This window comes from Misgurnus anguillicaudatus, chromosome 8 (genome assembly GCF_027580225.2).
Source record: "Misgurnus anguillicaudatus chromosome 8, ASM2758022v2, whole genome shotgun sequence".
NCBI classification, from domain to species: domain Eukaryota; kingdom Metazoa; phylum Chordata; class Actinopteri; order Cypriniformes; family Cobitidae; genus Misgurnus; species Misgurnus anguillicaudatus.
The window spans coordinates 32,969,941-32,996,354 of record NC_073344.2 but is presented as its reverse complement, the minus strand read 5'-3'; the positions used below and the strand labels follow the sequence as shown (position 1 = coordinate 32,996,354).

General features: G+C 35.0%; 2 protein-coding genes across 2 annotated transcripts; one reads left to right on the top strand and one right to left on the bottom strand.

Annotated features, from left to right (window-relative positions):
• The first annotated feature begins 3,666 nt into the window (after positions 1 to 3,666).
• On the top strand, positions 3,667 to 7,834 carry mtx2 (metaxin 2). The gene is made up of 10 exons (XM_055213861.2): positions 3,667 to 3,841; positions 4,227 to 4,274; positions 4,362 to 4,408; positions 4,570 to 4,642; positions 4,745 to 4,821; positions 4,898 to 4,990; positions 5,398 to 5,436; positions 6,919 to 7,044; positions 7,135 to 7,211; positions 7,292 to 7,834. Exons 1-10 carry the CDS (start codon positions 3,802 to 3,804, stop codon positions 7,494 to 7,496), a joined length of 825 nt encoding a protein of 274 aa, XP_055069836.1. The 5' UTR covers positions 3,667 to 3,801; the 3' UTR covers positions 7,497 to 7,834.
• Positions 7,835 to 10,415: 2,581 nt separating this feature from the next.
• Positions 10,416 to 24,564, bottom strand: nfe2l2b (nfe2 like bZIP transcription factor 2b). Its single transcript, XM_055213860.2, has 4 exons — positions 24,435 to 24,564; positions 16,648 to 16,857; positions 15,858 to 16,010; positions 10,416 to 12,215 (listed from the first exon to the last, which is right to left on the bottom strand). Exons 1-4 carry the CDS (start codon positions 24,468 to 24,470, stop codon positions 11,076 to 11,078), a joined length of 1,539 nt encoding a protein of 512 aa, XP_055069835.2. The 5' UTR covers positions 24,471 to 24,564; the 3' UTR covers positions 10,416 to 11,075.
• Positions 24,565 to 26,414: the final 1,850 nt, after the last annotated feature.

The following is a 26,414-nucleotide window of genomic DNA, read 5'->3' as shown; positions in this document are numbered from 1 at the left end:
GTTAACTGTAGAGTTTTTATGAAAGTTTATACGAAAGGCTTGAGATCATTCTCATTTTTATGAAACACAACACAAGGGTCTGCTGTCTGCATTATCAAACAAGACAGGTTAAAATTGTAGAATCACAAAAAAACCTTGTCACGCGTAAGTTAAAAATGACACCTAAACCTACAGCAAATATTATTTTATAATGCATCCTCAAGCTTGTGACAAGACACTTCACACGATCACAGTGGCAGTGTGACTGGTGTTCATGTTAGATTTTCCCTCTTATTTAAATATCAGTCTAATTGATCGAATTCTGCATGCTAAATAAATATATTGTGCTTCAAATGAAGAATGATACAGATATAATTCGCTACACTCTACAATTTTTTTCTTTAACCTATAGGGACAAATTTATTATATTATATTATTTATATTAAAGGTTTGTGTGACTTACTCAAGAAAACATAGTTTGGGAAAACATAAAAATAATTTTAATGTTAGACTATTAGATTTATTTTAAATCCATCTAAGGGGTCTTCTAAAATTACCCCACCCACTATCCGTCTCCCATTCCTAAGTCTCTATAAAAGCTAACTATATTGTACAAAAAATGTATTTTTATATATTTTTATAAATCTTTATAGAAATGTAAAAATCGATATAATGTCATCTATACGTAAGACATTTATAAAAACACAAAAAAAAGATATTTAACACAAAGAGAGGCACCTGTCTGATGCTTATCTGATGATCAAGTATATGTGCTATGCGTTTCTGTTCCCTTTAGTTTTTCGTGTTAAAAATGCAAATGGTTAGCTGGCAACGCCACTGTTGGGTAGAAAATCTGCGGTTTTCTAAGCTTTTCCCAGCTCAATAGCTGATTTACAGCTCAGGTTGTAAAATGGTTTTTACGAGCCTCGCGCGCCCGTCATTGGGTATCACAGATGAGACGCGGTACGGGCTCGAGGTGATATTGGCCCCTCTCTTTCCTTCCCACGCGCTCTGTTGCATTGGGAAGCGCAGAATGAGGATCGTCTGGAATCTGTTTGTTTTAACATTTGATTTTTCTTATAAAAAATTTTTTTTTGTTTATGTAGTATTTTGCATTTAGAAATTGCTCGGTTTTTGCGTCATGTTCAATGGTAAGTTCAACCGTTCCATCATGATATTTTCTTTTAAACATTTTAATTACTTTTACTGATACATTTTTTTTGCTATAATACTTTTATTCATAAGAAATTGTGAATTTTAACGTGATAAAAGTTATATTTTCTGTGGTTCATTCACATTTTTATTTTCTGAATGCAAGTGACAATTTTAGACTGTTGAGTGAGAATTTTTTCTAAAATAAAACATATTAAGGCATTAGTAGTCTATTATTGATGTTAGAATAAATACATGTGTTAGGCACATTTTTATATGAGTAAACTTGAATTAATTTGGGGTTGCTTTGTTAACGAATCATTTAAATTTGAAAGCGAGAGTGTTCTCCTAATTTACTGCCTTACTGCATTGCGGCGAGGGGGGAGAGACAGACAGAGAGATAAAGAGAGAGAGAGAGATAGACGAAGAGAGGAGCAAACAGAGACAAAAAGATTCTCCTTCTAAGTAAGCAGGTTTATCAAATATATATATATATATATATATTTTTTTTCTTTCTTTCAAAAAGAAAAAATAATACTATACAAATCTAAATCTGGCAACAAAATCCATATAGTTTTATACGATTCACATTGTTTAAGAATATTTTTATTTGTATGTTTAACGGTGGTTGAAATAATTATTGTAATATTCGTATTTCTATTGTAACTTAATTGTTTTCCTAAAAATAATTGCTTCTTTGTATTTTACAGGGTTTATTCGATTTGCGACTCCGAAGACAGCTGCAAAACTGTGTTGGTGAACGCTTTTTATTTTATTTTAATCACTCAAAGAACTTTGTTCCTTTAATTTATTACAAATTAATTTTTATGAGAAGCAAGCTTTGTCCCGTCGTCTATATATACCCTGTAGAACCGAATGTGTGTTTTCCCACGACATTCACAGATTCGGTTTTAGGGGAGTATATGGACGATGCAAAATCGTCTGTTCTCAAGAATTAGCAGAAATTGAATTCATTTTTATTCACTGTTTTATTTTTATATTGTTAGTTTATTTTATTAAACATTTTATTATATAATATTTATTTATATATGTTATTATTTATTATTATACCTTGTAACTGCAAATGCAAAACATTATATTAAAATGAATGTAAAAAATTTTGTGCGTTTGTAATAAAAGGAAATCACCTTTTTTTCTGGAGATCTCTAAAAAACCGACTACATCTTATTTTAATATTCTAAAATAATAAAAATAATATAATAAATAATTATATAATTGCTGTATTGCTGCGCTGTACAGATCCCGGTACTTGATCTATCTTTCTTTCCCGGTGAGATCTTTCTTTCTTTCAGAGAAATGGATTTGACACCCCTAACCTCTGCTCGTACCTTGAATAAAGTACTGCACCACAAAGGAATCTGTCCCGTGTAATGATGAACTGAAATGCTGTTTAAAATATTTGTGACAAAATGCATACCGAGCTTTAATAAAACTAAGTACAAAATGTGATCTTTTATTTTTTAAGTGTATGTATGCAATCGTGTACTGCAATTATTCGTGCTGATTGTTCATTCATCTTTGACAATATTATAATATGCTATATCATTATATTAAAGTAGGCCCCTAGCTAATATCGTACATTATATCATGAATATAATGAATATTAATAATATTAATATTCGCATTTAGAAATTATGTAAAAAGCTAATACTTGTGACTTAATTAACACACACACACACACACACACACACACACACACACACACACACACACACACACACACACACACACACACACACACACACACACACACACACACACACACACACACACACACACACACACACACACACACACACACACACACACACACACACACACACACACACACACACTGGTTCCCATGTTTTGTGGGTACATTCCATAGACGTAATGGTTTTTATATTGTACAAACTATATATAGGCTATTCTATTCCCTTCCCCTAACCCAAACCCTAAACCCAACCATCACAGAAAACTATCTGCTACTTAACATTTTAAAAAACATCATTCTGTTTGATTTATAAGCCTGTTTCCTCATGGGGACATCAAAATGTCCCCACTGGGTCAAAAAATACTGGTATTCCTACCTTTTTGGGGACAATTGGTCCCCAAAACGTGATAAGTACACACACACTTAAAATACACACATAGGTATTTATATAGACCTATTTAGAAACACTCATTTAAGTAGTGATTTTAACAAGCATGTATTAATAGACTAGCATCATATAAAGAAGAAACAATTGAGATGCAGCGCATGATAAAGGGCGCGCTCCCGCTGCTGGCCCGCGCCCAGATGAGCCAGCGCACACAGGGCAGGCTCATGCAGACACCTGCCCGTCTAGTATAAAACTACAATATATTATCACGTGATAATAAATCAAATGAAAATTATTGTAAAAACTAAATACACGAGCAAAACGCGAGTAAAGATGTACAGAATAATGCTAAATATTGTAAAAAAAATATTTTAAAAGATCGATTTGTTTTCATATTACGCGACCGGAAGTGAGAGATCGTGATTGGTTAGAAAGCAGGAAAAACTTCCGCGTGACGTCACTGAGGTGGGACAGGAGCTCGCTTTGCCCTTGTGTTGCGAATTAATGCGGTTTCGGTTTTATTAAACCGTCAGTGGTTTTTATTAAGCTCAGCTTTTTCAGTACTGTCATGTCTCTTGCTGCAGAGGCGTTCGTCTCTCAAATTGCAGGTAATGTTCACATTTGTGCGCAATAAAGTGTATGTGACTGGTGTTGGGAGGCAGGATATAAATCATCAGTATATCTTCATGGTTTTATCATTTTGTCGGCATATCAGTTTGACACATTACAACTGTAAGTCGTGATTTTTTTCATGTGTTATATTAAATATCACGCACTACAAATTGCATTTTTATTGTCAGGGTCAGAGATAAGGAAGACGCTTGCCTGAGAATCGAACCCAAGCAAAGCTCTTGAGCTAACGTTAAATTACACAGTTCCCTGTCATTAAGTATTTGTTAATGTAAAGCGCACTTGTATAAGTTAACACAGACATGTGTATGACGTTGTGTTACATCTGTGTAGTTTATCCCCAATCTTTTATCTATTTTCCAGCTGCAGAGCCATGGCCTGAAAATGCTGCTTTGTATCAACCTCTTAAGGGTATTTCACCCAGATTACATTTTTTTACAACCACCCAAGAAAATCAATTGAACACTTGTTAATGTCTTCTCCTGTGTTGTTTTTCAGAGGATCAAATCCTGCTATCAGATTCGGCATCCTCCCTGGCAGTGCAGGTGAAATGTCATGCCATCATATAACACAACTCAGACATACTATAGACTTGCACATATTGCAAGATGTCACACAATAAAGACTTGAAATTCAAATAATTTTGTTTTAAATATGTATGAGTTGTTTATTTTGGGTTTAATGAAGTCTAACCCTAATTTTGTAGACGTTCCTGAGGATGTGTGGTCTGCCAGTACAGGTGTGCTGCCGATCCAATGCTGAATACATGTCACCATCAGGTGAATAAACAAACCTTTTCCTAATATTTTTGTTTCATGTGTTACGGTTAAGATTTATTTATTCTTATCAGTTTATTTTTTAATAGAGGTGTTTTTTTGTAGGTAAGGTTCCTTTCATCCATGTCGGGAATCAGGTTGTGTCAGAATTGGGGCCGACTGTGCAGTTTGCAAAGGCAAAGGTATATCACGCTTACCTTATGCACAGTATATGAATAAATGAATGCTATGATTTCTGACTGTTGACATTATTCATAGGGTCATTCCCTGAGTGATGGGTTAGATGATGTCCAGAGGGCAGAGATGAAAGCTTACATGGAGCTGGTCAATAACATGCTATTGACTGCGGAGGTATAGACATGCATTGAACAAAAGTCTGATCTCATTTATAAATTACCAAAAATAATAATCATATAGATGTAATAAATATGTTATTTTTGTTCTCATTGTACAGTATATACTTTCATATTTGTACATGTATGTGACCCTATCTTTAAATTCCAGGCTAATTCTCATAATCAAATTTTGAGATTAGGGGTACAACAGTTTGATTTTACTCCTTGATTTAAATCTTTGACATGATCCTACTCAGTCAATATAATATAAAGATATCAAGGTTATATTTTTACATTATGTAGGATGATTTGATGTAGAAAACAGTAAAGCATGTAAAAACATGACTTTTGCTGGGTTTTCACTAATATGTTATGTCATATAAACTATGACAAATGACGTGTCTTTGTTTTGTCTATTTCTAGCTGTATATCCAGTGGTGCGATGATTTTACTGCTGCAGAGGTTTGTATTTTCTTGTATGAGGATGTCCACACGTAATCTACTATTAACTTTTAGCAAAGACAATATATTAAATCTTAAAGTCCTCCTGTAGTAAAAATCAAGTTTTTATTGTTGTTTATATGTCTATGTGGTGTTTCTTATATGCTTTAGAGCTCACATAACACACGCTGTTTCTGCATTTCTGATGTTAATCTAGAGTACCTATAGTGTACTCCATATAGAGTAGTATTACATCCTTTATATCTCCGAAGAGTCTTTAGTTGAATCAGATTTATAAAAGAAAGATTAGCTTTACCGATTCTTTCCGATAACGTACGAAAAAATGTAGGATTTACTACCGTGGGAGGAGCGAGTATGAGTCATGCAACACTATACAACACTGTTTAACTTATGATTCACTACATGTTTGTGTCATTTATATAATATGCACGCGCCTATTTCCAACATAAGACAGAAGTCTTACTTACCGCATGCAACTCATGACCCGGTTGGGATTTTTCAATGAAATCCAGCGCATCAAACAGACGCAAAACTCCGCTGCTACCCCGTATTATAAACTATATCCATTGTTTTCATAGGGCCGACTTTCTTATCCTTTCATCCAAAAACACACTACTTCTTTCGTGCCATTGTTGAGTTTTGAACAAAGCTGTCGCGTGATATGTTGTTTGCAAGTTCTAGCGTCTCCCGCTGATTGACGGGGTGGGCGTGGTTTTCCTGGGGAGGTGCCCATAAAAATAAGTGATTTGTATAGAAACCCCTGAAACGTCAGCTGGACGCGTAATCAGAAAAAAAACTTTCCGAAACTTGTATGAACCCTGGCGAAGTGTGTTCGGCACAGAAATACTCTGTAACACGCCCAACTGCTTTTTTCACACTTTACCTACTTTTAGCATGAAGAAACAACTCTATAACTGTGTTAATAAGTCACAATGCATGAAATACCATTGAACCACCCCTTTCAGACAAACCATGTGCAAATTCATTTTTTAATACCATTGCTGAATATTTCTTACATAAATTGGGAGTTTTCCAAAGATAGTCTCAAAACTGCAGTTTGAAATCACTTCGGTTTTTGCTGGCACAAACATGTAACCAATCACATCATCACTTAGCAACTGTGTATCTGAAACTGTCGAATGTAGCATCTATTTACGTATATGTCTATGGTCTGAGGTGGTCGAAAGTGTGGAGGCGGCGACTAATTCACATATTTGTATCTATGGTCCGAGCTGCGTGATTGAGTAGAGGCGGGTCTAATTTGCATATTCAAAAATCAGCGTAAACTAAATAAGGCAAGGGTGTAGTTACATTCAAGTTGTTTTAAAGCATAAAGAAATTACTGTCACAGGAAAAACTTTTACATCTGTTGCTCAACGATGAGTTTTAAGTGATAAAAGTATCAATTACAGGGGGACTTTACATCTATAAAGTTGGATATGGTCATGTTACATATTTAATGATAGATGTGCATGTGTTCAGATCTCCAGGCCCCGATACAGTAGTCCATACTCATGGCCCCTCAATCACATTCTGGCCTATCAGAAGCAGTGGGAGGTGCGGAGAAAGATGAACGCAATTGGATGGGCCGGAAAAAGCCTGCAGCAGGTATTTTCCCATGGAGTAGAAAAGTGGAATCCACTAGTCTTTTTTCCTTTAATATATACAAAGTAACTACATAATGTTTTCTTTGTCCAGGTATATGAAGATGTAAGTCAGTGTTGTCAGGCTTTGTCACAGCGACTGGGAACTCAGCCCTACTTTTTTAACAAACAGTAAGTGTTGTTGACATAAACAAAACCATAAATTATAACACAGCTCCATTATGCTAATCATTGCATTGTAACCGTGGCAGGCCGACTGAACTGGACGCTCTGGTGTTTGGTCATCTCTTCACCATACTTACCACACAGCTTACCAACGATGAGCTAGCAGAGAAGGTTAAAGCCTACACCAACCTATTATCTTTCTGCCACCGTATTGAACAGACTTACTTTAAAGAACACGACAGGGATAGCCAATCCGGGTCATCACGCTATTCCAAAGGCTCGCTCCCCTAAACACCGCCCCTTTGACAGATGCTACTCCCTTCACACCAAAATGATTGACAGCTCATCGTACAGCTCTGTATAGAAGGTATAGATATGGTATTGCTAGTATGTAAGAGTTTGTCTAGATCAACGGGAGGGAGAAGTGGGAATTAAATAGAAGTTTGTTAATATTTAAATTGTTCCAAAAATGCCTGGTCAGAATGCCATAAAAAGGGAATTTGCCTGCCAGAACAACACATTTAGATTTGTGTGTAAGATTTAAGTTGATGTAAACTCTTTTCCACTGTGCGATTTAAGCGGTAAATGTGAAGTGCCTATAAAATATAATAAATATCAAGTCAGAAGTCCTCCGTTTCATTGTTGTTTATAAGGATGTGCATTCATTTAAGTTATACCACGGGTCTGTTGAATGCTGCATTCTGATTGGCTGAGAAATGTTCTATGGGTGTTGATTATTTTTCTGTAAACCGCACACCTAACTTGTCAAATGTCTTAAAAATAGGCACCAGAGCAATGTTTGTGGTAACCAGGGTATACGCGGAAGAATTGACTCCGGTCCTTTGAATTATTTGCTTCGCGTCGTGCCGCATTCCCACCTTGGGAATTTCTTATAATTCAATGGCCCGTCGTAAATTTTTTCGTGCGTATTTTTGTGTTTAAAACTTGATAACCTGCGCAAGGACGTGGATGTACTGAAGAGCTATTTATTTACATAATTTAAATTACTGTTAGTTTAAATGTACTTACATTAAACAACTATACATCATTAAAAAGTGTTTTGATTTAAGATTTAGTTTTTGACCTTTATTTTAATCTGAGAATCCTAGTAACAGTAATTTTTTCATTTTTGTCAGGCGTTATGAAAATGAAAAACGGTACATACCTTTAATTTGAAATATAACCCTCAGCCGCACTCATTGATAAAAATACTCCTCCGTGATCGTCATGAAAGCACTCGATAAAACAACATCTATCGGGGCTTTTAATTCAAAGTATGCATATTTGGAGAAATATTACTTCAATTTTATATATTTACTTCAAATTTCTGCAGTGGGGGTAATATTTCACCCATTTTTATTCAAAACATGGCGATATGAGCAAGCTGGAGTCCTGTAAGCATTCACACTCAGTTTGTTTCATTCATACGTGAAGCCGGAGGGCGCTAAAGTCTGAAACTCTTTCATAAACTTTCATAGAAAGAATAAGACGTCAGAGTCAGCTCAGCAGCAGCTGTCAGTCAGACGTGAACTTGAACAGTGACCTGCAACGAGCGATCGCTGTTTTTATAATAACATGCAAATAAAGATGTTTTGATGTTTTAAAACCATGGAGACAATAAACACGATTAAGATTATATATGGTTTGTCTGTATTTTTAACGCTATGTCTATTATTTTTATAACAGTACTGTATATTATAATGCTATGCTAAGCTAACAGCATAAATAACATAAAATTGTTTATTTTCGGTCTTATTTTATGATCCAAAGCCACATCAGATCACGCATGATTGTTTAAGCACTCGACTTTTGATGTTATAATGTGAGTTTTATTATAAATGCTTTTATTTGTAGTGTTTTGATGGTATGCTAAGCTAACGTACTAGCTGTTCTATAAACATCTGCTGTCTGGAGATATGAGATATGTGTTTCTAGGAATAATTTTGACTGGTAAAGCTTCTTTAAGGTAAGTTTCTTTTTGTAAGAAAGGACTTTAATAAAAAGAAAGTGAATTGAGACAAAAGGAGGAAATAAAACACTAAATAGAAATTATGAGCAATTATTATATTGTTTATAATAATAAAATAAACATTTAGACAGCCATATCCCGGATTAAAAGTTGTTAATGACTCATCCGGATGCTTATTTAATGAGTCTGTTTAAAACCCGGAGCAATAGGACAATAAACTGAAAGGATGTTGTGAGATATAAATAAACAAACATTAGCTTAGCATTTTTGCTGTTTTCTCTAAATAAATTTACATGACATGGGTCTAAAAAACATTTCATAAAATACAGAGTTTTAGAGGTATCATCTTCAGATTTAAAACAGAACATGGTCAGACCTGTGGCTTTAACTGCAGAGCATTTCTAGATTGCTCCAAGGCCAATTTCATTTAGATTTTCATAACAATATTTCATACATGTTTGGTGGAGTTTATAAAAAAGAATAATTTAAGCTCTCTATAACAACTTTTTTCATTATGAAAGTAACTAATGTTCACCTCTTAATAAACTTCCAAGTGTCTGCTTTCAAATGAGACCAAACTTATGCTTTTAGTGCAAAGACTTTATAAACTGTATCTATTTTAGTTTGGCTATGACAGTTTTTGTGGGGGGGTTCGGAAAATGGAATGAGGGCTAACTGCTAACTGCTAGATCTATAACTATTGTAAATTCAACTCAAAGTTAGAAAGAGTGCACAAAGCCCAGCAGCATGTTAAAGGCGGGGTGCACGATTTTTGAGAAACGCTTTGGAAAAGTGAGTCGACCCGAGTACCAAAACACACTTGTAGCCAATCAGCAGTAAGGGGCGTGTCTACAAACCAACATCTTTGCCTGGGTTGCGTATGTGCGGGGCGAGTTTATAAAAAGAAGGTCCAGATTCTATTGGGCTAGGGCCGTGTTTGATTTGGTGATTTATAATGTCAACATTGGCTTTCAGAGATCGTGCACCCCGCCTTTAACATGCTGCTGGGCTTTGTGCACTCTTTCTAACTTTGAGTTGAATTTACAATAGTTATAGATCTAGCAGTTTACATATTAGTGTCAACCAGATCTCCATTGACTTTTGACATGAAATGATTGTCCTATTTTCTCCAAAAGGGGGCAGTAAAAGCACACCTAAAAGGTATTTATTGTTGTCGAAATACTGAACATATACGTTGGTCTGATACTGATTTTGAATGTTGCATGACAGAGTATTAGATTCTAAAGACTTTATTAATTAAACACGCATATTAATAAGAATAAAACAAATACGCATAAAATATTCATTTATTTTTCAAAACATATGCTCTTTGGTAAAAATAATAGATGTACAACACAAAAAAGTTTATGTAATTTAAATGTAGACATTGAGATTGCAACATATTAATATTGGGTACTAATGTTCAGTTTATACAGTATGGGGCGGTTTCCCAGACAGGGATTAAATCTAGTCCCAGACTGAAATGCATGTTTGAGCTGCCTTAATTTAAAAACACCTTGTACTGACACATCTAAACACATATTTTGTCTCAATATGCACACCAGTACTGTTTTTTTTTGTAAGGTTTGTAAAAACTACTTGAATGTCTAAGGCCTAGTCCTGGATTAATCTAAACCCTGTCCTGGAAACCGCCTAGTATGCACTTGAAATGTGTATACATCTGACAGTGTTTGTTTTAGTTTGTAAGGTTTGCTGTACATACTGTACAGTCAGACTGCTTTATGGGAGAAAAACTGGGAATGTTATCCTGACCCTTGTAGTGAGTGGGTCCACTAATGTTCTATATAGAATAGCCCACTCATTGGGAATCAGGACTTGAAAGTCCAATTTCATCCAGGGCCCTGCAAATCGTAATGATTTAGGTTACACACAGCAACAGGTTAGTTCTCGGTCAATGTATTTTTCCTGTTAGCTATGTTACGTGGCAGTAGGTAAACCGCTCCATCTGTGCTAAGTTGCAGTTTGTATTTTTTGGGGTCGTAGGGGTTTCCGTCTTCATTTCTAAGCTGGCTGAACACCTCGTCGTAGAGTTTCCTAAGCTTTTCTTTCGTATCTCGAAGATCTTTGATGTTCCTCTCTTGTTCTTCTTCACCTTGATCCTTCTTCATCTTCAAAGCTTCGACCTCTTCTTCAAGGTCGACGAGACCATCCAACTTTCGTTTGCGACAGCTCTGGGCGGCCATCTTGTTTTTGCCGCGCCTTCGAATGTCTCTTATGAGGGTAAGTTGGGCGTTGCTGAGCTTGCTAGAGTTGACGGCTTCATTAAATGCTTCCACGGGCAGGCCGATGATGTCACGCACCGTGAGCGGCAAACCTAACGCTCGTGCCCGCTGTTCGTCTCGGGAAACACGCCGGCTTCCTCTTGTAGTTTTGTAGTTAGGTTCTTTTTTGGTCGATTTATTTTGCGTTTGGTGTTTTGTACACGTAACAGTTTCGTATAGCGCTTCTTCAAACTCTAAGTCCAGTGATAAAGGCAGCAGATCAGTATAATTTGATTGGACGCTTTTTAACTCCTCATCTTCTGATTGGCTACTAATGGTGTCTGTGGCGTAGAAAGATGTGTCCAGATCCACAGACCCAGCAGACGTAGAGTCGTCGAAGCCTCCAATCAAGACACGGCTGTCAACATGTGTGGTGCTCCATTCAGGTGAACCACCTGACTCTGTGGTATTAATGGTGAATGTGGTTGTAAATTCACTAAGGGTTGACTGGTTTGAGTTTAGCTGGCATTCAGTCAAACACGTCTGATTGAGGTTTTCAGATGTACTGGAGGTAAAATTTGTATTTATGGGTGAATATACAGAATCACCTGAGAGCGCTGGTATGCATGCCTCCAGGACTGGATTACAGGGCGTGCATAACAAAGGCTGAACAACCTCAAGAGAGTCAGAAATTGTCTGTGTTAGTTCACTAAGATCACACACTGAGTTCTCCTTATGTGACAGGTTGTGGTTGCAGATTTCCATTATATCCTCTAAGGGCGAATCCGGGCTCTCAGACTCCAAGAGATCCAAATAATACTAACAGAGAAATAAAAAAATTGTGAATTGTTATTATACAGCTACAGTAACAGACAAAAGTAACTCTTCTCTATTACTAATCTATCTGCCATACACTGTCCGTAAAAATGGTCCATATAGCTGTCACTGGGGCAATACCCTTTAAAAAGCACCAAATATGTGCCATTATACAGATATACCAGATGTAGCCATCAAGCCAAACGTTTAATCCACACAAAGAAATCAGAACATTCAAGTACACAAGTTGAGTCATAATAAATAAAGTGAAATAACACAGGGAATAAGCATAGAACACACTTTAGTTTGTAGAAAAGCCTTTGTTGGTGATTACAGCTTCTAGACGCCTCTTGTATGGAGAGACCAGTCGTCTGCATTGCTCAGCAGTGATCCTGGCCCTTTCTTCCACACAAATGGTCTTTAAATCTTGAAGGTTCCTTGGGCCTCTTTTATGAACTTTGTGATGCTCTTTCCATTTCCGGATAATGGCCCCCACAGTGCTCACAGGAACATTCAGCATTCTGGAAATCTGCCTATAACCATTCCCATTAAAATGTGTTTCAACGATAAAATTACGAAGATCTTGAGAGAGTTCTTTGCTTTTACCCATCATGAAGTCTTTCCTGTGTGTCTCCTGGGTAATGAGAAGCCTTTATAGGCCATCAATTAGGACTAAAGCAGTTGATAAAAATTAGTACTGATAGGGGGCAGGGTTTCTCTCTCAATACTTGACAGATTTCAGGTGATCATCTGGCTTTCTATGCCATTTTGCACCTTGTTCTCTACATGTGTTCAATGCTTATTTCCCTGTGTCATTTCACTTTATTGTGACTCGGCTTGTGTATTTGGATGTTCTGATTTCTTTGTATGAATTCAATATTTGGCTTGATGGCTACATCTGGTGGAAATTTTTTTGTCAATAGCCCACTTAGAAGTCCCCCTTACTGATAAAAATGCTAATGTGTCAATTACTTATTTTCCCCGCTGTATTTGGTACCAATATGTACAGTTGAGGTACAGATGTGAACTCCTTATATGCAAAGGTGTACTTTTTGAAAAGGTACCGCCCCAGTAAAAGCTCGGGGGGCACTTTTTGGACCATTTTACTGACAATATATGGTATAAGAAACATTATAACACACTATAAATGTAATATCAGGATTAACTAACAAACAGTGATCAACATGGACAGTTAAAGAGTTAAATTGACATAAGGAAAAATGTTTTTAAGTGTCTTTGTAAAACAATTGGCAGATAAAAGCGATTAAAGGTTTTGTAAGAAGTGGAAGCTGAAAGCTCAAAATGATTGACAGCTACAGTAGAAAATGCATCAACGGCATTGTCTAAACAGTAGTGACAACAGATGTGACATTAAGAGCGTTGACAGGTCTGACATTTGAGGACAATTTCAGCGATATAAGCCAGGTACTGTAGTAAAGACATTATCTGCATGCTATTCCATAAAAAAAACTGCTTACAGAACTTTAAACCTTTGGTATCTCAGATAAGTACACGCCTCAAACTAATATCATTACTTATTAATAGTTTTAGGGTACTAATTGATCTCGTTTTACTAATGTTTACTGTTGTACTGATCTGGTGATAGGTCAACCAGAAACTGTAATGAAATCTTACTTTTTTATAATTCTTATTTCACGACTTATGTTATAATTGCTTCCAATCTCACAGCAGGTTTCAATAAATCATTTTTGAAAATTAAAATACACATTTGGTAAAACTTTACAATATGTTTGAATTTGTTAATATAAGTTAATACACAAAGAATAAATAAAAGAATAAATTATGAAAATATATTTTGCTCATTGTTAGTACGTGTTAGCTGATGCATTCACTAATGTTGCCAAATATAATCTTTTTGTTAAGTAGTTGTAAATGTTTTGTAAAAGTATATATCTTATGTTTGTGGAGTTTTGTAATGTTGTGATTTCTGTGTTTGCTTTGCCTATACTAAACTACAATAAAATAAAATAAAATATATAATATATAAAATATATAATATATGAAATAAAATAAAAATATTATATAATAAAATAAAAAAAATAATAAAAAATATTAAATATAATAAAATAAATACTGAATTTATAAAATAAATAAACCATATGTTTCATTGCATATCCAGTGGTTTTAAGTTGTTAAAAGTTAATGTGAATGACAGATGCTAACACTGTTGGCATCTGTCATTCACATTAACTTTTAACCACATAAAAGGTGGTTAAAAAAGGTGGCTTTATGACTTCTCAATGTTGCCTTGATCTATTGACAGGTCTTGGTTTCATTAATAATCCTGCAGGTTTTATACACTCTAAAAATGTTGGGTTATTTTCAACCCAGCTTTGATTCAGAAAGGGACAAGCCCAGTCCGTTGGGTTATAATTTAATTTATGCTGGGTTGTTTTAACCCATTGTTGGGTCAAATCAAAACATTTTTTGGGCTAATTTAACCCAACAGCTCGGTTCGTCCATTTTTGACCCAATACTTGGTTGAAAATAACCCAGCAACTGTTTTGAGAGTATAGTGTAAAATTTCCTCCTTATCAATAATAAAAACATTAATGTGATCATTCCCAAAAAAAACCTGAATAAAAATGGCTTTATTAGTGACGTGGATTAGGGTGCAATTCTATGTTTTAAAAGAGTAAAAACATTCGCTAGTGAGTAATTTATATGCTTCCTTTAGCGGTTAAAACTTTAATTGTTATGCCTGTGAGTCTCTGTGACATAAATAAACACACAATGTGCTTAAAAAACCATTTGAGAAGCTGTATTTGTAGTAAAACTGTATAGTAGCTGCAGCATGTAGGCTGTCAATCATAGAAGTAGGCGGGACACCGAGCCAGCCCGAATGCTCTTAAAGGAATAGTCTACTCATTTTCAATATTAAAATATGTTATTACCTTAACTAAGAATTGTTGATACATCCCTCTATCATCTGTGTGCGTGCACGTAAGCGCTGGAGCGCGCTGCGACGCTTCGATAGCATTTAGCTTAGCCCCATTCATTCAATGGTACCACTCAGAGATAAAGTTAGAAGTGACCAAACACATCAACGTTTTTCCTATTTAAGACGAGTAGTTATACGAGCAAGTTTGGTGGTACAAAATAAAACGTAGCGCTTTTCTAAGCGGATTTAAAAGAGGAACTATATTTTATGGCGTAATAGCACTTACTTCGTACGACTCGCCTGAAAAGTCCGCTCCCCTTCTCACTCTCATAATGGGAGAGGGAGGGTGTTACTGCGCCGAGTCGAAGTACTCCCAAAAGTGCTATTACGCCATTCCCGGCTCATGGTCATTTGCCGATACCATACCCCTCCCTGTGCTTTCGTGTCATCTCCTCAACTCACTATTAACTAAAGGCAAAAATGGCCAAAAAAATGTAATTTAAAAAAATAAAATGAGTCATGACCCCTTTAAATATATTGGATTTGATTCTCAGATTCGGTAGCATTGGGCTATACATGTAGAATAGAATCGAACCTATTGCAATTAAGTTCTGCTATTATATTTTAACTTCATCCTACTTTTTTAAGTGTGGAGTTGCCAAGGAAGAAAATTCACTCCAAAATCCAAATGCCAGTTGAGACGTGCCCGTGTGCGTCTATCTGCACCGTGTTTGTGTAAGTACCTGTAAATCTGGCACTGATGGCAGTTCAGCCTGCTCTCCAAAAGAAGCTTTCTGAGATTTAGAGAACAGCAGGGCAGACAGCAGGGGATTCTGGGTAATGGGTGAATGCTGGGTAGACACTGTAGAAGGTAATGTCGCTGAGAAGGGCATGGCCTGAAATATAATAATATAAATAACTTCATAGTCAACACTTCACATTAATGAATGCGTGGGAGTTTTAAAAGAAAATTTGTTCATCGTTTATGTACTCTTATGTCATTCAAAACCAGTATGACTTACTTTCTGCAGAAGACAAAAGAAGACATTTTGAAAAACTCACTGACTTCCATTGTTTGGACACAAAACAGGGACATTTCTCAAAATATCTTCTTTTGTGTTTCACAGAAAATAGAAAGTCATACAGGTTTTGAACAACATAAGGGTGAATAAGTAAGGACAGAAATTATATTTTTGGATCATTTTAAGGTACTGTATGTGTACAGTACCTTACAGTACAGTACTGGGAGTTCTGGGGCTGGGAAGTATTAATGTTTAACTGGTAGAGATTTTGCTATGCCTTTAATGTAATGTAAGGTTTTGTATTGGTGTCATACAGACTGAATAATCCTTAAATTGATTTTTGAGAACTCAATCTTTACTTTAAGTATTTAACTCTTCCTAAAAGTCATTACAACATTAAGCTTGAATTTGTAGCAAAAATGCATGTTATATTGGGATGTATCACTGAAGCCCTTATTATTTTAAAGAACGTTTTGTGTCGGTAGGCTACAGAACCTGATGAAATTTTTACCTGGGAGTTCACTGATGAAGGACTTGGCAAAAACTCTCCAGTCTCCTTGTCTAGTTTCTGTAACCTCTGCATAATCCTCTCCAGCTCTCTCTCCTGCTCCCTCTCCCTCGCTCTCCTCGCCTCCTCCGTCCTCTGCCGTAGACATCCATCAAAGATCTCACGCTCCACCCCCAAATCAATATCCTGCCTCCATAAAATCTCAACCAAATCCTAAACAGAGAGACATAATGTATGTAAACGGATCATTTACCATGTTAATGATCTTTGCTGACATGTACTCATATTACTATAAGTACATGTTTGCATAAACCTACTGCGCACTCTCATCAGTCATGTCTTTGGCATGCCAAACCTTTGCATTTACATTCATTTTCTTGGCAGGCGTTTTCTTACAAGTGCCACCTTTAAAATGCTCATTCAACAGAGCACATCAGATTTCATTATTAACAAGTACACTCATAAAAAAAGGTACAAAAGTTGTCACTGGGGCGGTACCTTTTCAAAAAGTACAGGTTGTACCCAAAATGTTAAATATTGGTGCCTCTACGATGCACGCTGGTACAGCGAGTAGTGCAGTAGTGTACATACTGTATCTGTATCAAATTAGGACTTTTTTAAATGGTCTTATCCCAGTAACAAAAATTGACAACTATTGAACTTTTTCTGAGAGTGGGGTTGTATTAAAACTTTAATACTATCAGGTTGCCTGAATGTATTTCCCCTTATTTACTTTTTTATTTATTTATTTATTTTTATTTTGAACATGTAAATGCATGCAATTACAATTTTTTTTTTTCCAGTAACAAAGATATAAAACAACTCAATTTACATGTACAAAAGGGAGTAGGAAAAAGTAAAACTTATGTACTCCTACCCCTTTAAACCCCTACTTTACTTAATGTTAAAATTTATATCAGAACACATACACAAAGGCAAACATTAGGTACAATTCAGTTAAACGAAATCACTCTTGAAATCAAACTTGGAGTATTTATGAGTTCAGATTGTTTGTGTGTTCAGAGGTTGGGTTGCCACTGAGGAAGCTTATCTGTAATGATATACAACACCAAGCCGATAAAATACTTTACTGTGGTTCTGCTTTGCTTTTTTAGGTAAAAGTAAACATTGATGACATCAACATATGTGGATGTAGATAAATAAATGTTCAGTTTAATTTTCAACTCAGATTATTATATTCTATATTCTAGTTTCGTTTATTTAAAGGTGAGTTTAATTTATAGAGGGGTGGCTTGGCTTCCCGGACAGGGATTAGAGTAGTTTTAGACTAAAATAAATGTAAGAGCTGTCCAAACTGAAAACAACTTGCACTGACATATCTTAAAATGCATTACTGCCCTTTGTTTTGCTTCAAATTGCACACAAGTAATGTTTTTATTAAGGCATGTTTGTTAAAACTAAATATATTTCCTTACTTAACTAAGGCTTAGTCCAGGTTTAAGCTAATCCTTGTCTGGGAAACCACCCCATAAAGTTTCCTGAACAGGGCTTAAGTCTAGTCCAAACTAAAAAGCTTGTTTGAGCTGTCTTAACTGAAACTGCCTGCACTCACATACTCAAAAAAATTGTTACTTTGTTCATTCAACATAATTGAATTAAGGAAACTTTTCCACGAAATTAGTTTTGGCTTGTACAACAATAATAGAATAAGTTAATTTAAATAAATAATCTTTTGTTGCACCAACTTAATAAATATATTGTCATTGGTCATAAAATATCTTGTTCAATAAACTTAATTCAGTTAAGGAAAACCTTTCCACACAATTAATTCTGGTCTGTTCAACAAAGACAAAACAAGTTCATTCAAGCAAAAAAGTCTAGTTAAACCAATTATCAGTTTCTATATAATACTAATTAGCATAAGCACATGTTAACATGCTAATGACACATTGAATGAACATGTGAGAAGAGATTGATCTTCAAACAGGCATTAACACAGTTAAAGAAGTACGTACATCACATCCACAACTTAACCACGAGCACCACTCTTCTGCACAATGGTAACCAAACAATTTGTAAAAATATAACACAAACTCTTCTAAATAAATAAGATAAACCAACATTAAACACTATAAAGTCTTTCTCTTTACCTAAAAATGCATAAAATAACACTTAATTAAAAAAATTACTCTCCAAAGGCAGTTGCATGCAAAGCATACTGGGAAATACAGATACAGATTCACGGCCCAGTAATAGCAACACAAATCATTAATGTGGTCCCAATATAAAATTGATTAAAACAAATTTTTTTTTAATTTAAGCAGATTGAACATTATAAAAATAGGTTGAGACAAAAAAAATAAAAAATTGTGTTCTATTAACTTATTTCATTTAAGTTCATTAGACAAGGTGCAAAAATATATTTTTTTGAGTATATCCGTGCCATGGCTTTGTCTCAAGATGCACCCCAGTAATGTTTTTTTGTAAGGTATGTTTGTAAAAACTACTTAAATGTCCTAAAATAACTAAGGCCTAGTCTTGGATTAATCTAAACCCTGTCCGGGAAACCTTTCCATTGGGGCAGTTCCCAGACTGGGTTTATCCTAGTCCCAGACTAAAATGCATATCTGAGCTGCCTTAATTTTTAAACCATCTTCTTGTACTAACATATCTTAATATATATCAGTGCCATTGTTTGTCTTTGTCTCAAGATGCACAAAAGTATAGTTTTTTTGTAAGGTTTGTTTGTAAAAACTACTTAAATGTCAACTAAGGCCAAGTCCTGGATTAATCAAAACCCTGTCCAGGAAACCACTCCTTATGGGCGGACGTTTTTACAAACATACCTTACAATTTACACCACAGGTGTGCATCTTAAGACAAAACAATGTCACTGATACAGTATGGGGCGGTTTCCAGAACAGGGATAAGACTAGTCCTAGACTAAAATAAATGTAAGAGCTGTGCAAACTGAAAACAACTTGCACTGACATATCTTAAAATACATCAGTGCCCTTTGTTTTGCCTCAAAATGCACAGAAGTTATGTTTTTAGTAAGGGATGTTTGTTAAAACTAGTTATATTTCCTAATTAAACTAAGGCCTAGTCCTGGATTAAGCTAATTCCTGTCCGGGAAACCATCCCTTAATGGAATAGTCCATTTTCTTAAAAGAAAAATCCAGATAATTTACTCACCACCATGTCATCCAAAATGTTGATGTCTTTGTTTAGTCGAGAAGAAAATATGTGTTTTGAGGAAAACATTGCAGGATTTTTCTCAATTTAATGGACTTAAATGGACACCAACACTTAATACTTAACTCAACACGTAACAGTTTTTTCAACGGAGTTTCAAAGGACTATAAACGATCCCAAACGAGGCATAAGGGTCTTATCTAGCAAAACGATTGTCATTTTTGACAAGAAAAAAAAATGCACTTTTAAACCACAACTTTTCGTCTAAGTGTTAAGTGTTGGTGTCCATTAAAGTCCATTAAAATGAGAAAAATCCTGCAATGTTTTCCTCAAACAACATAATTTCTTCTGGACTGAACAAAGAAAGACATCAACATTTTGGATGACATGGTGGTGAGTAAATTATCTGGATTTTTCTTTTAAGAAAATGGACTATTCCTTTAATGTTAAAACTAGTCAGGGCAAGATGTTTTTAAATTAATGCAGCTCAAACGTGCATTTTAATATATGACTAGGATAAGCCCTGTCTGAGAAACCTCCCCATAGGGTTGGTTTCACGGACAGAGATTATTTTAAAACAGGACTAGGACTTAGTTTAATTAGGAAATATAAGTAGTTTTAACAAACATGCCTTACTAAAAACATTACGTGTGTGCATTTTAAGTCAAAACAAAGTGTACTTATGTATTTTAAGATATGTCAGTGCAAGTTTTCAGTTTGGACAGCTCTTACATTTATTTTAGTCTAGGACAATACTAATCGTTTGGGAAACCGTCCCTCAGGGCTTTACCTACTCCCAGACTAACTTAAATATTATTGTTGTCTTGATCGAAAACAACTTGCTCAGACATATCTTAAAATACATCAGTACACTTTGTTTTGCCTCAAAATGCACACAAGTTATGTTTATTTATAAATTGTGCTTATAAAATTACTTAAATATCCTAATTTAACTAAGGCCTAGTCCTGGTTTAAACTAATCCCTGTGCAGGAAACCACCCAATAAAGTTTAGTTTAGTTAAGTTGACAATTCCATATAAAATTGAAAAGACAACAATATATTAGTTAGTAGTTCTATCATACACTGTAAAATATTATATCAAATCAACATATATTTTTTGTTACTTTATCTTAATTTAAACAGTTCAACTTGTTTTTTTTTTATTACAAATTCTTATGTTTTAACTTCATGTTGCATTTTTTAAGTTTATATTTTATAACATGCACACAAAATTTCGGCGTTTTCAGTTAAAAATTATAATGTAACTTCTCAGATAATGTATTTATTACCAAGATACTGAACCATCTGTTTATATTTTCCAAAACCTCTGGGGCCAGTTGTTCAAAAGTAATCCATTTGGATTTTGCCTATATGGGATAAGATCAAAAATTTCAAAATGGGTTGTTCAAAACAATAAAATGTATCCTAAATTTGGATTCAAAATTAAATCTAAATTTAAATCTGGATCAAATTGTCACTTTGTTATTCAAAACATTTTAGTAAGATTGGGATTTGTTTGATCCCAAAAAGTAGGATTATTCAGCAGATGGGTGGATTTCAAAAACAAAAATGTAATAAAACATTAAAAAAAACTATAATAAAACTTATAAACCTACAGTTAGTCTATCATAAAACATTTCTACCATGTAATATTTATAAATGTATCATTTTTTGTTGAAATTTTGCTCTTGATTCTTTCAATCATTATTATGATAAAGTATTCAAAAATATAACACATTTAAATCTTCCAGTCAAAAAGGAGGAAAAAAGTCCATATAAATCCCTCATATAGCAGTCATAACAAAAATATTTAACCAAACATTTAAAAGTAGTTTTAACTGGCATCTCTACAACTACCAGACATTTAGCCTCTTTTTGACTTGCATGCATTTTCAATTTGTTTGTGTATTTGTATGTTTTTTTTGTAGGTCCGAAAAACAGACTGAATGTTGAATAGAAATAAAAAAGGGAAAGTTGTGTTGTTTTATTTTCTCAAGTAAAAACACTTTGGTGAACCCATACTGAGCAAACTACCTGCTGTTTTTTTACATAGCTAGTCAACCTTAACATGTGATCCCTTTTAGAACACACTAGTAATCCAGATTTGCTAATCTGAAAAAGTGTGTATCTGGATCAGGGTGATCCATTCCAATTTTACTTTAAAAAACCGGGGCAAAAGTGAGATGATTTACCTGATCCTGGATAGCAAAACATGGGTTTTCTAAATCTGGATGATTTTAATTCAGTCTAAACTTTTTAAACAAGTAGTCCCTGATGACAGATTTCAGACATCAAAAAAAATCTTTAAATACTCTGTTTTCAGATAAGCAAAATATGCGTATGGATGTGACAAAAAGGACACGTTTTTGGTAGATGACACTTTGTAGGAATCTTGTGAATTAAAATGCACAAACCAGAAGCATTTATAGCGAACAAATGGAGAGGGGATGGCTTTTTAAAGAAGAAATAATATTTATTTTAATTTTAATGTGTGCGTTAATGAGGAAAAAACAACATTATGGATGTGACAATTCTAAAGGCTGCACTCACATATGGAAAATAATTTGAAAAAAAAACAAGTTTGAAAACTTAAAGGAAAACACCACCATGTTCCAATATTTTATGTTCTTACCTCAAATTAGACAAATTAATACATCTCTATCTGTTTCCAATGTGTGCACTTCATCTTTGTACAGCGTATCGTGAATGTGTTAGCATTTAGCCTAGCCCCATTCATTCCTTAGGATCCAAACAGGAATGAATTTAGAAGGCACCAAACACTTCCATGTTTTCCCTATTTAAAGACTGTAGTTGCACGAGTAAGTATGGTGGCACAAAATAAAATATTGAAAAATAGTGGAGTTTTCCTTTAAACTGTCACACAGTAAGGAACAACAGATGTCCTATTATTGTTAACTGTAGTTTAAAATCTTAATGTGTAACATGCCATTTCAAATTTAACAAGCCCACTATCAAAAATGTTTATTACAAGTGTGGTTTATAGAGACACAAAAGTGAATGGCACTCTGGGAATAAGAGTACATTACATGTGCGCTCTAAGAATAGGTAAATATTAAATGTGGCGGGGCAAAAAACAAAACTTGCAACCATGCAGAACACAAAGCATTTTCAAATGCAGCCACAATGACCTTGAACTCGTTGCCCTCTCGTTCGAGTCACACGAGTAAACAAATGCTCCTGATCACATGGGACACCATGAATGCATTTAAGTAATTTGTCTTGTTCACCAACATACAGAAAACAAACCATCAGATAATAGAGGATAAAAGCCAGAACAAGAAAGACTGGGACCAAAAAAGGTATAAAGGTGAGTTGGGTAAAAGGTGAACGTACACACCTACAGCTGGGCGGTGAGTGCGGTGATGCAATTGTGTGAAAGTGTAGACAGAGAGATAGAGCCTTGTGTGTATAAAGGACAACTGATCTGAACCCTTCTCATGGCCTTAGTTTCCCCTCCCGAAAACATGAAGTGGGTGTGTCTGGCACAGGTTAAAATGTTTATTTAACCAGGCAGATGACATTAACCCATGATGCTCCAGACAACATTTTATTGGCTTTTCCCATTGATGTACACTTTGATTACATATATTATAAAATGTATTCAAACACCTTTAAAATTTCTCACATTATCACGGTTTATTTTATCACTATAGTTTAGTTAAGCATGACAACAACTTAGAGTTAAACTATTTGATATTTCTGTTTGACTCTTTCACAAATACATTACAGGTTGATTAGCTGTCAGCTTTTAAATGTAAGTACACAATTAGATAATACCAATTTAGGTCAACCAATTACCAAACACTGCTTAATTTTGTTCAGGCTGTGGTGTAAAAAAGGTTGCATTATCAATTACATGGTTAGGTCAACGACTCAAAGTGTTTGAATAATTTTGGGTGCCAAATTTTTATAAATTTTACTTTAAGTTTTTTTGCTATTCTCAATTAACTATTTTGTCCTGCACCCACTAGTAAAAACAATTATATCTGGTGTCTGAATAATTTTTGTTTTGACTAATATCTATCTATCTATCTATCTATCTATCTATCTATCTATCTATCTATCTATCTATCTATACAAAATGTGGTATTTACCAAAGCATTTATCATAGTATAACCACATTTCTTGTAGCCCACTGAGTTTTAATTTTTAAGTAACAGCAACATAACAATACAGTCATAGGAAATTTAGATTTCCATCAATTTCAAATGGAAGTACATGGAAGACCCTTCAAAGTACAAATTATGGAGAGATACTGTAATCATATATAAGTTTACATGAATGCTGGGTTCAGTTTTTATCATAATATGATTTCTTTATGTTTATGATGTAATGCTATTTAACCCATTTTGTGTTCAATTTCTGTTAAAAAAAAAACACAATTTGTATTAAAATTAGCACAAAATGATATTCTGGGACAACGCATTTAGTGTGTTGTTTTTAATACATCCGTTCTAAGAATGTATACAGTGATGAACTAATAAAACTTTATATTAGTATTACATTATTATTACATAATGTTTATTAATAAGAAAATAAATACTTGACAATAGATGCATGTTTATATTTCTGTCGCTACACTAAATGCACACAATGTATTTTGAAGACTTACCGGCTCGTTTGGAAACTTGACAGAAGGGTCTTCCATGTCGCGTAGTTGATGTTAGAATGGTGATAGTAATGGTTGTTTCGTGATATTTGACTACACACAAGTGTGACAATCACTGATACAGACAATACCCGCCTACTACAGCCATAAACCAATCAGTAAACAGATAACAAAAGCCACGCATGACCCACCCACTGTTAGAAGCAGCCAATCACACAATGCAACACAAAATTAGACGTGACCCACCTACCGCAGCTTAAGCCAATCACAGTAATGGCGTCGAAGCAGACACGCCTTTGACATTACTTCATAAGTCGTCTTCTCACATAATAAAACACAGTCTTTGAATCACATCAATAATTACGTTTATTGAAAAATAACAGGTTTGGAGCCTTGAAACTTTAAATGACTTTGTTCTTTAACAAAGCAGACATTTTCTTAAAAACTAAATGTATATATATTTAAATAAATTAAATTACAACTCTTAAAAAGGATAAAAGGAACGTGTTTAGGTCAGTTGCTCTCAAAATTAAACACCCATTAAATACATTTTACAAACCATACTTTATATTTTTAAATACAGCTTTTGTTCAATCATTGCATGTCTTTTCAGAATTTCTCCCTGTAGCTTTCAACACGCCACGAAATGTGACAGGTAACTGTGAGGAGCGCCGTGCCCTCTTTACCTATGCCAGGGGTACGAGCTCAGTGAAAAGAAATGAGAAGTCTCTCCAACGAGCGCGTTCATGAGTGCCCTACACGTTCACGTTTGGCAGCTCCACGTCGACATTCCTAAGCGCCTGAAAGAGGGGGTCCGGCGATACACACATTCTGTTTGGAGACACGGACAGGACAGGCACCGGTCGAGCCCTGAGGTAAGTGATTCAGCACTACTGTACACTTTTAAACTTTCAGTAGGGACTTCTGGACCTAGTTTGTATTTTTGGGGGGTGATGCATTAATCGCAGGAGAACGTTGCACGCTAAATAATACCGTATTGCTTTAGTAAAGGGATGCCAGGTTTACAATATGTGAGGGATCCTTTGAGCCTGTCTCGTGAAGAAAACCTGTGCAATAATCTGGACATGGTGTTTTGGTAAAATAAAAGGTTATTTTCTTTGCTAATTCAAATGGGCCAGTAAAATCATTGTAAGACAATTTTGCTTTGAAAAAAACCCCACTAGTTTCACATTAATTTACTATAATTGTATGTAACACTGTATATCTAAAAACTTTTTCCATGTACTTTCTTGGCTCATCATGCCCAAATAGACCTTTGCTGTTGCTTAAAAGTAAACCATAATTTCAGATAGTGTAGTTTGTTTTATCGTAAAAGATAGCAATTGTTAATTCATTGAGACACGTCAGCTAATTCTAGAGAGTGGACATAAATTCCAGCATGTGTTTTACTTCCCAGGAACCCTGTGATCTGATTGGTCCAGAGGGGGCTACCAGCACAAGCAGGGCAACTGCAAGCACAGCAGAGCGAGCCCAAACAGATGGGAGTACATTTTTTAAACTTATGCTCGATGAAACATTCGTTGGCATAGTTGCATACCAGTACAGGTCAACACGCACATTTGCATTACATATTTACACAAATGCATGGCTCCTCAGGGAAAGTTCTGTGGTCCACTCTGGCTGTGTGAGTGTGTGGTCAGTGCATTACAGAACTTTGCTTTAGAAGCTCCACCCGTCCTGTATTGATCTCTCAGTAAAAATAAAGTCTTGGTTTTATGACTTCTAAATGGTTTGACGTATATACTGTAATGTGGATTATATACTGTAAATTGTAATCCGTTTAAATGAGCTACAGAGTTTAAATCACGATTGTATATGACCCTCCTGAGGTGACAGTAGAAGTTGTGAGTCTCGATGTACAAATAGAAAGGATTTACAGGAGGACATAAATTTTACAAACAGTTTACTTTGCAGTCGAGTCAGTGTATGGTAACTACTACTACTATATATAAGTTTTACTTA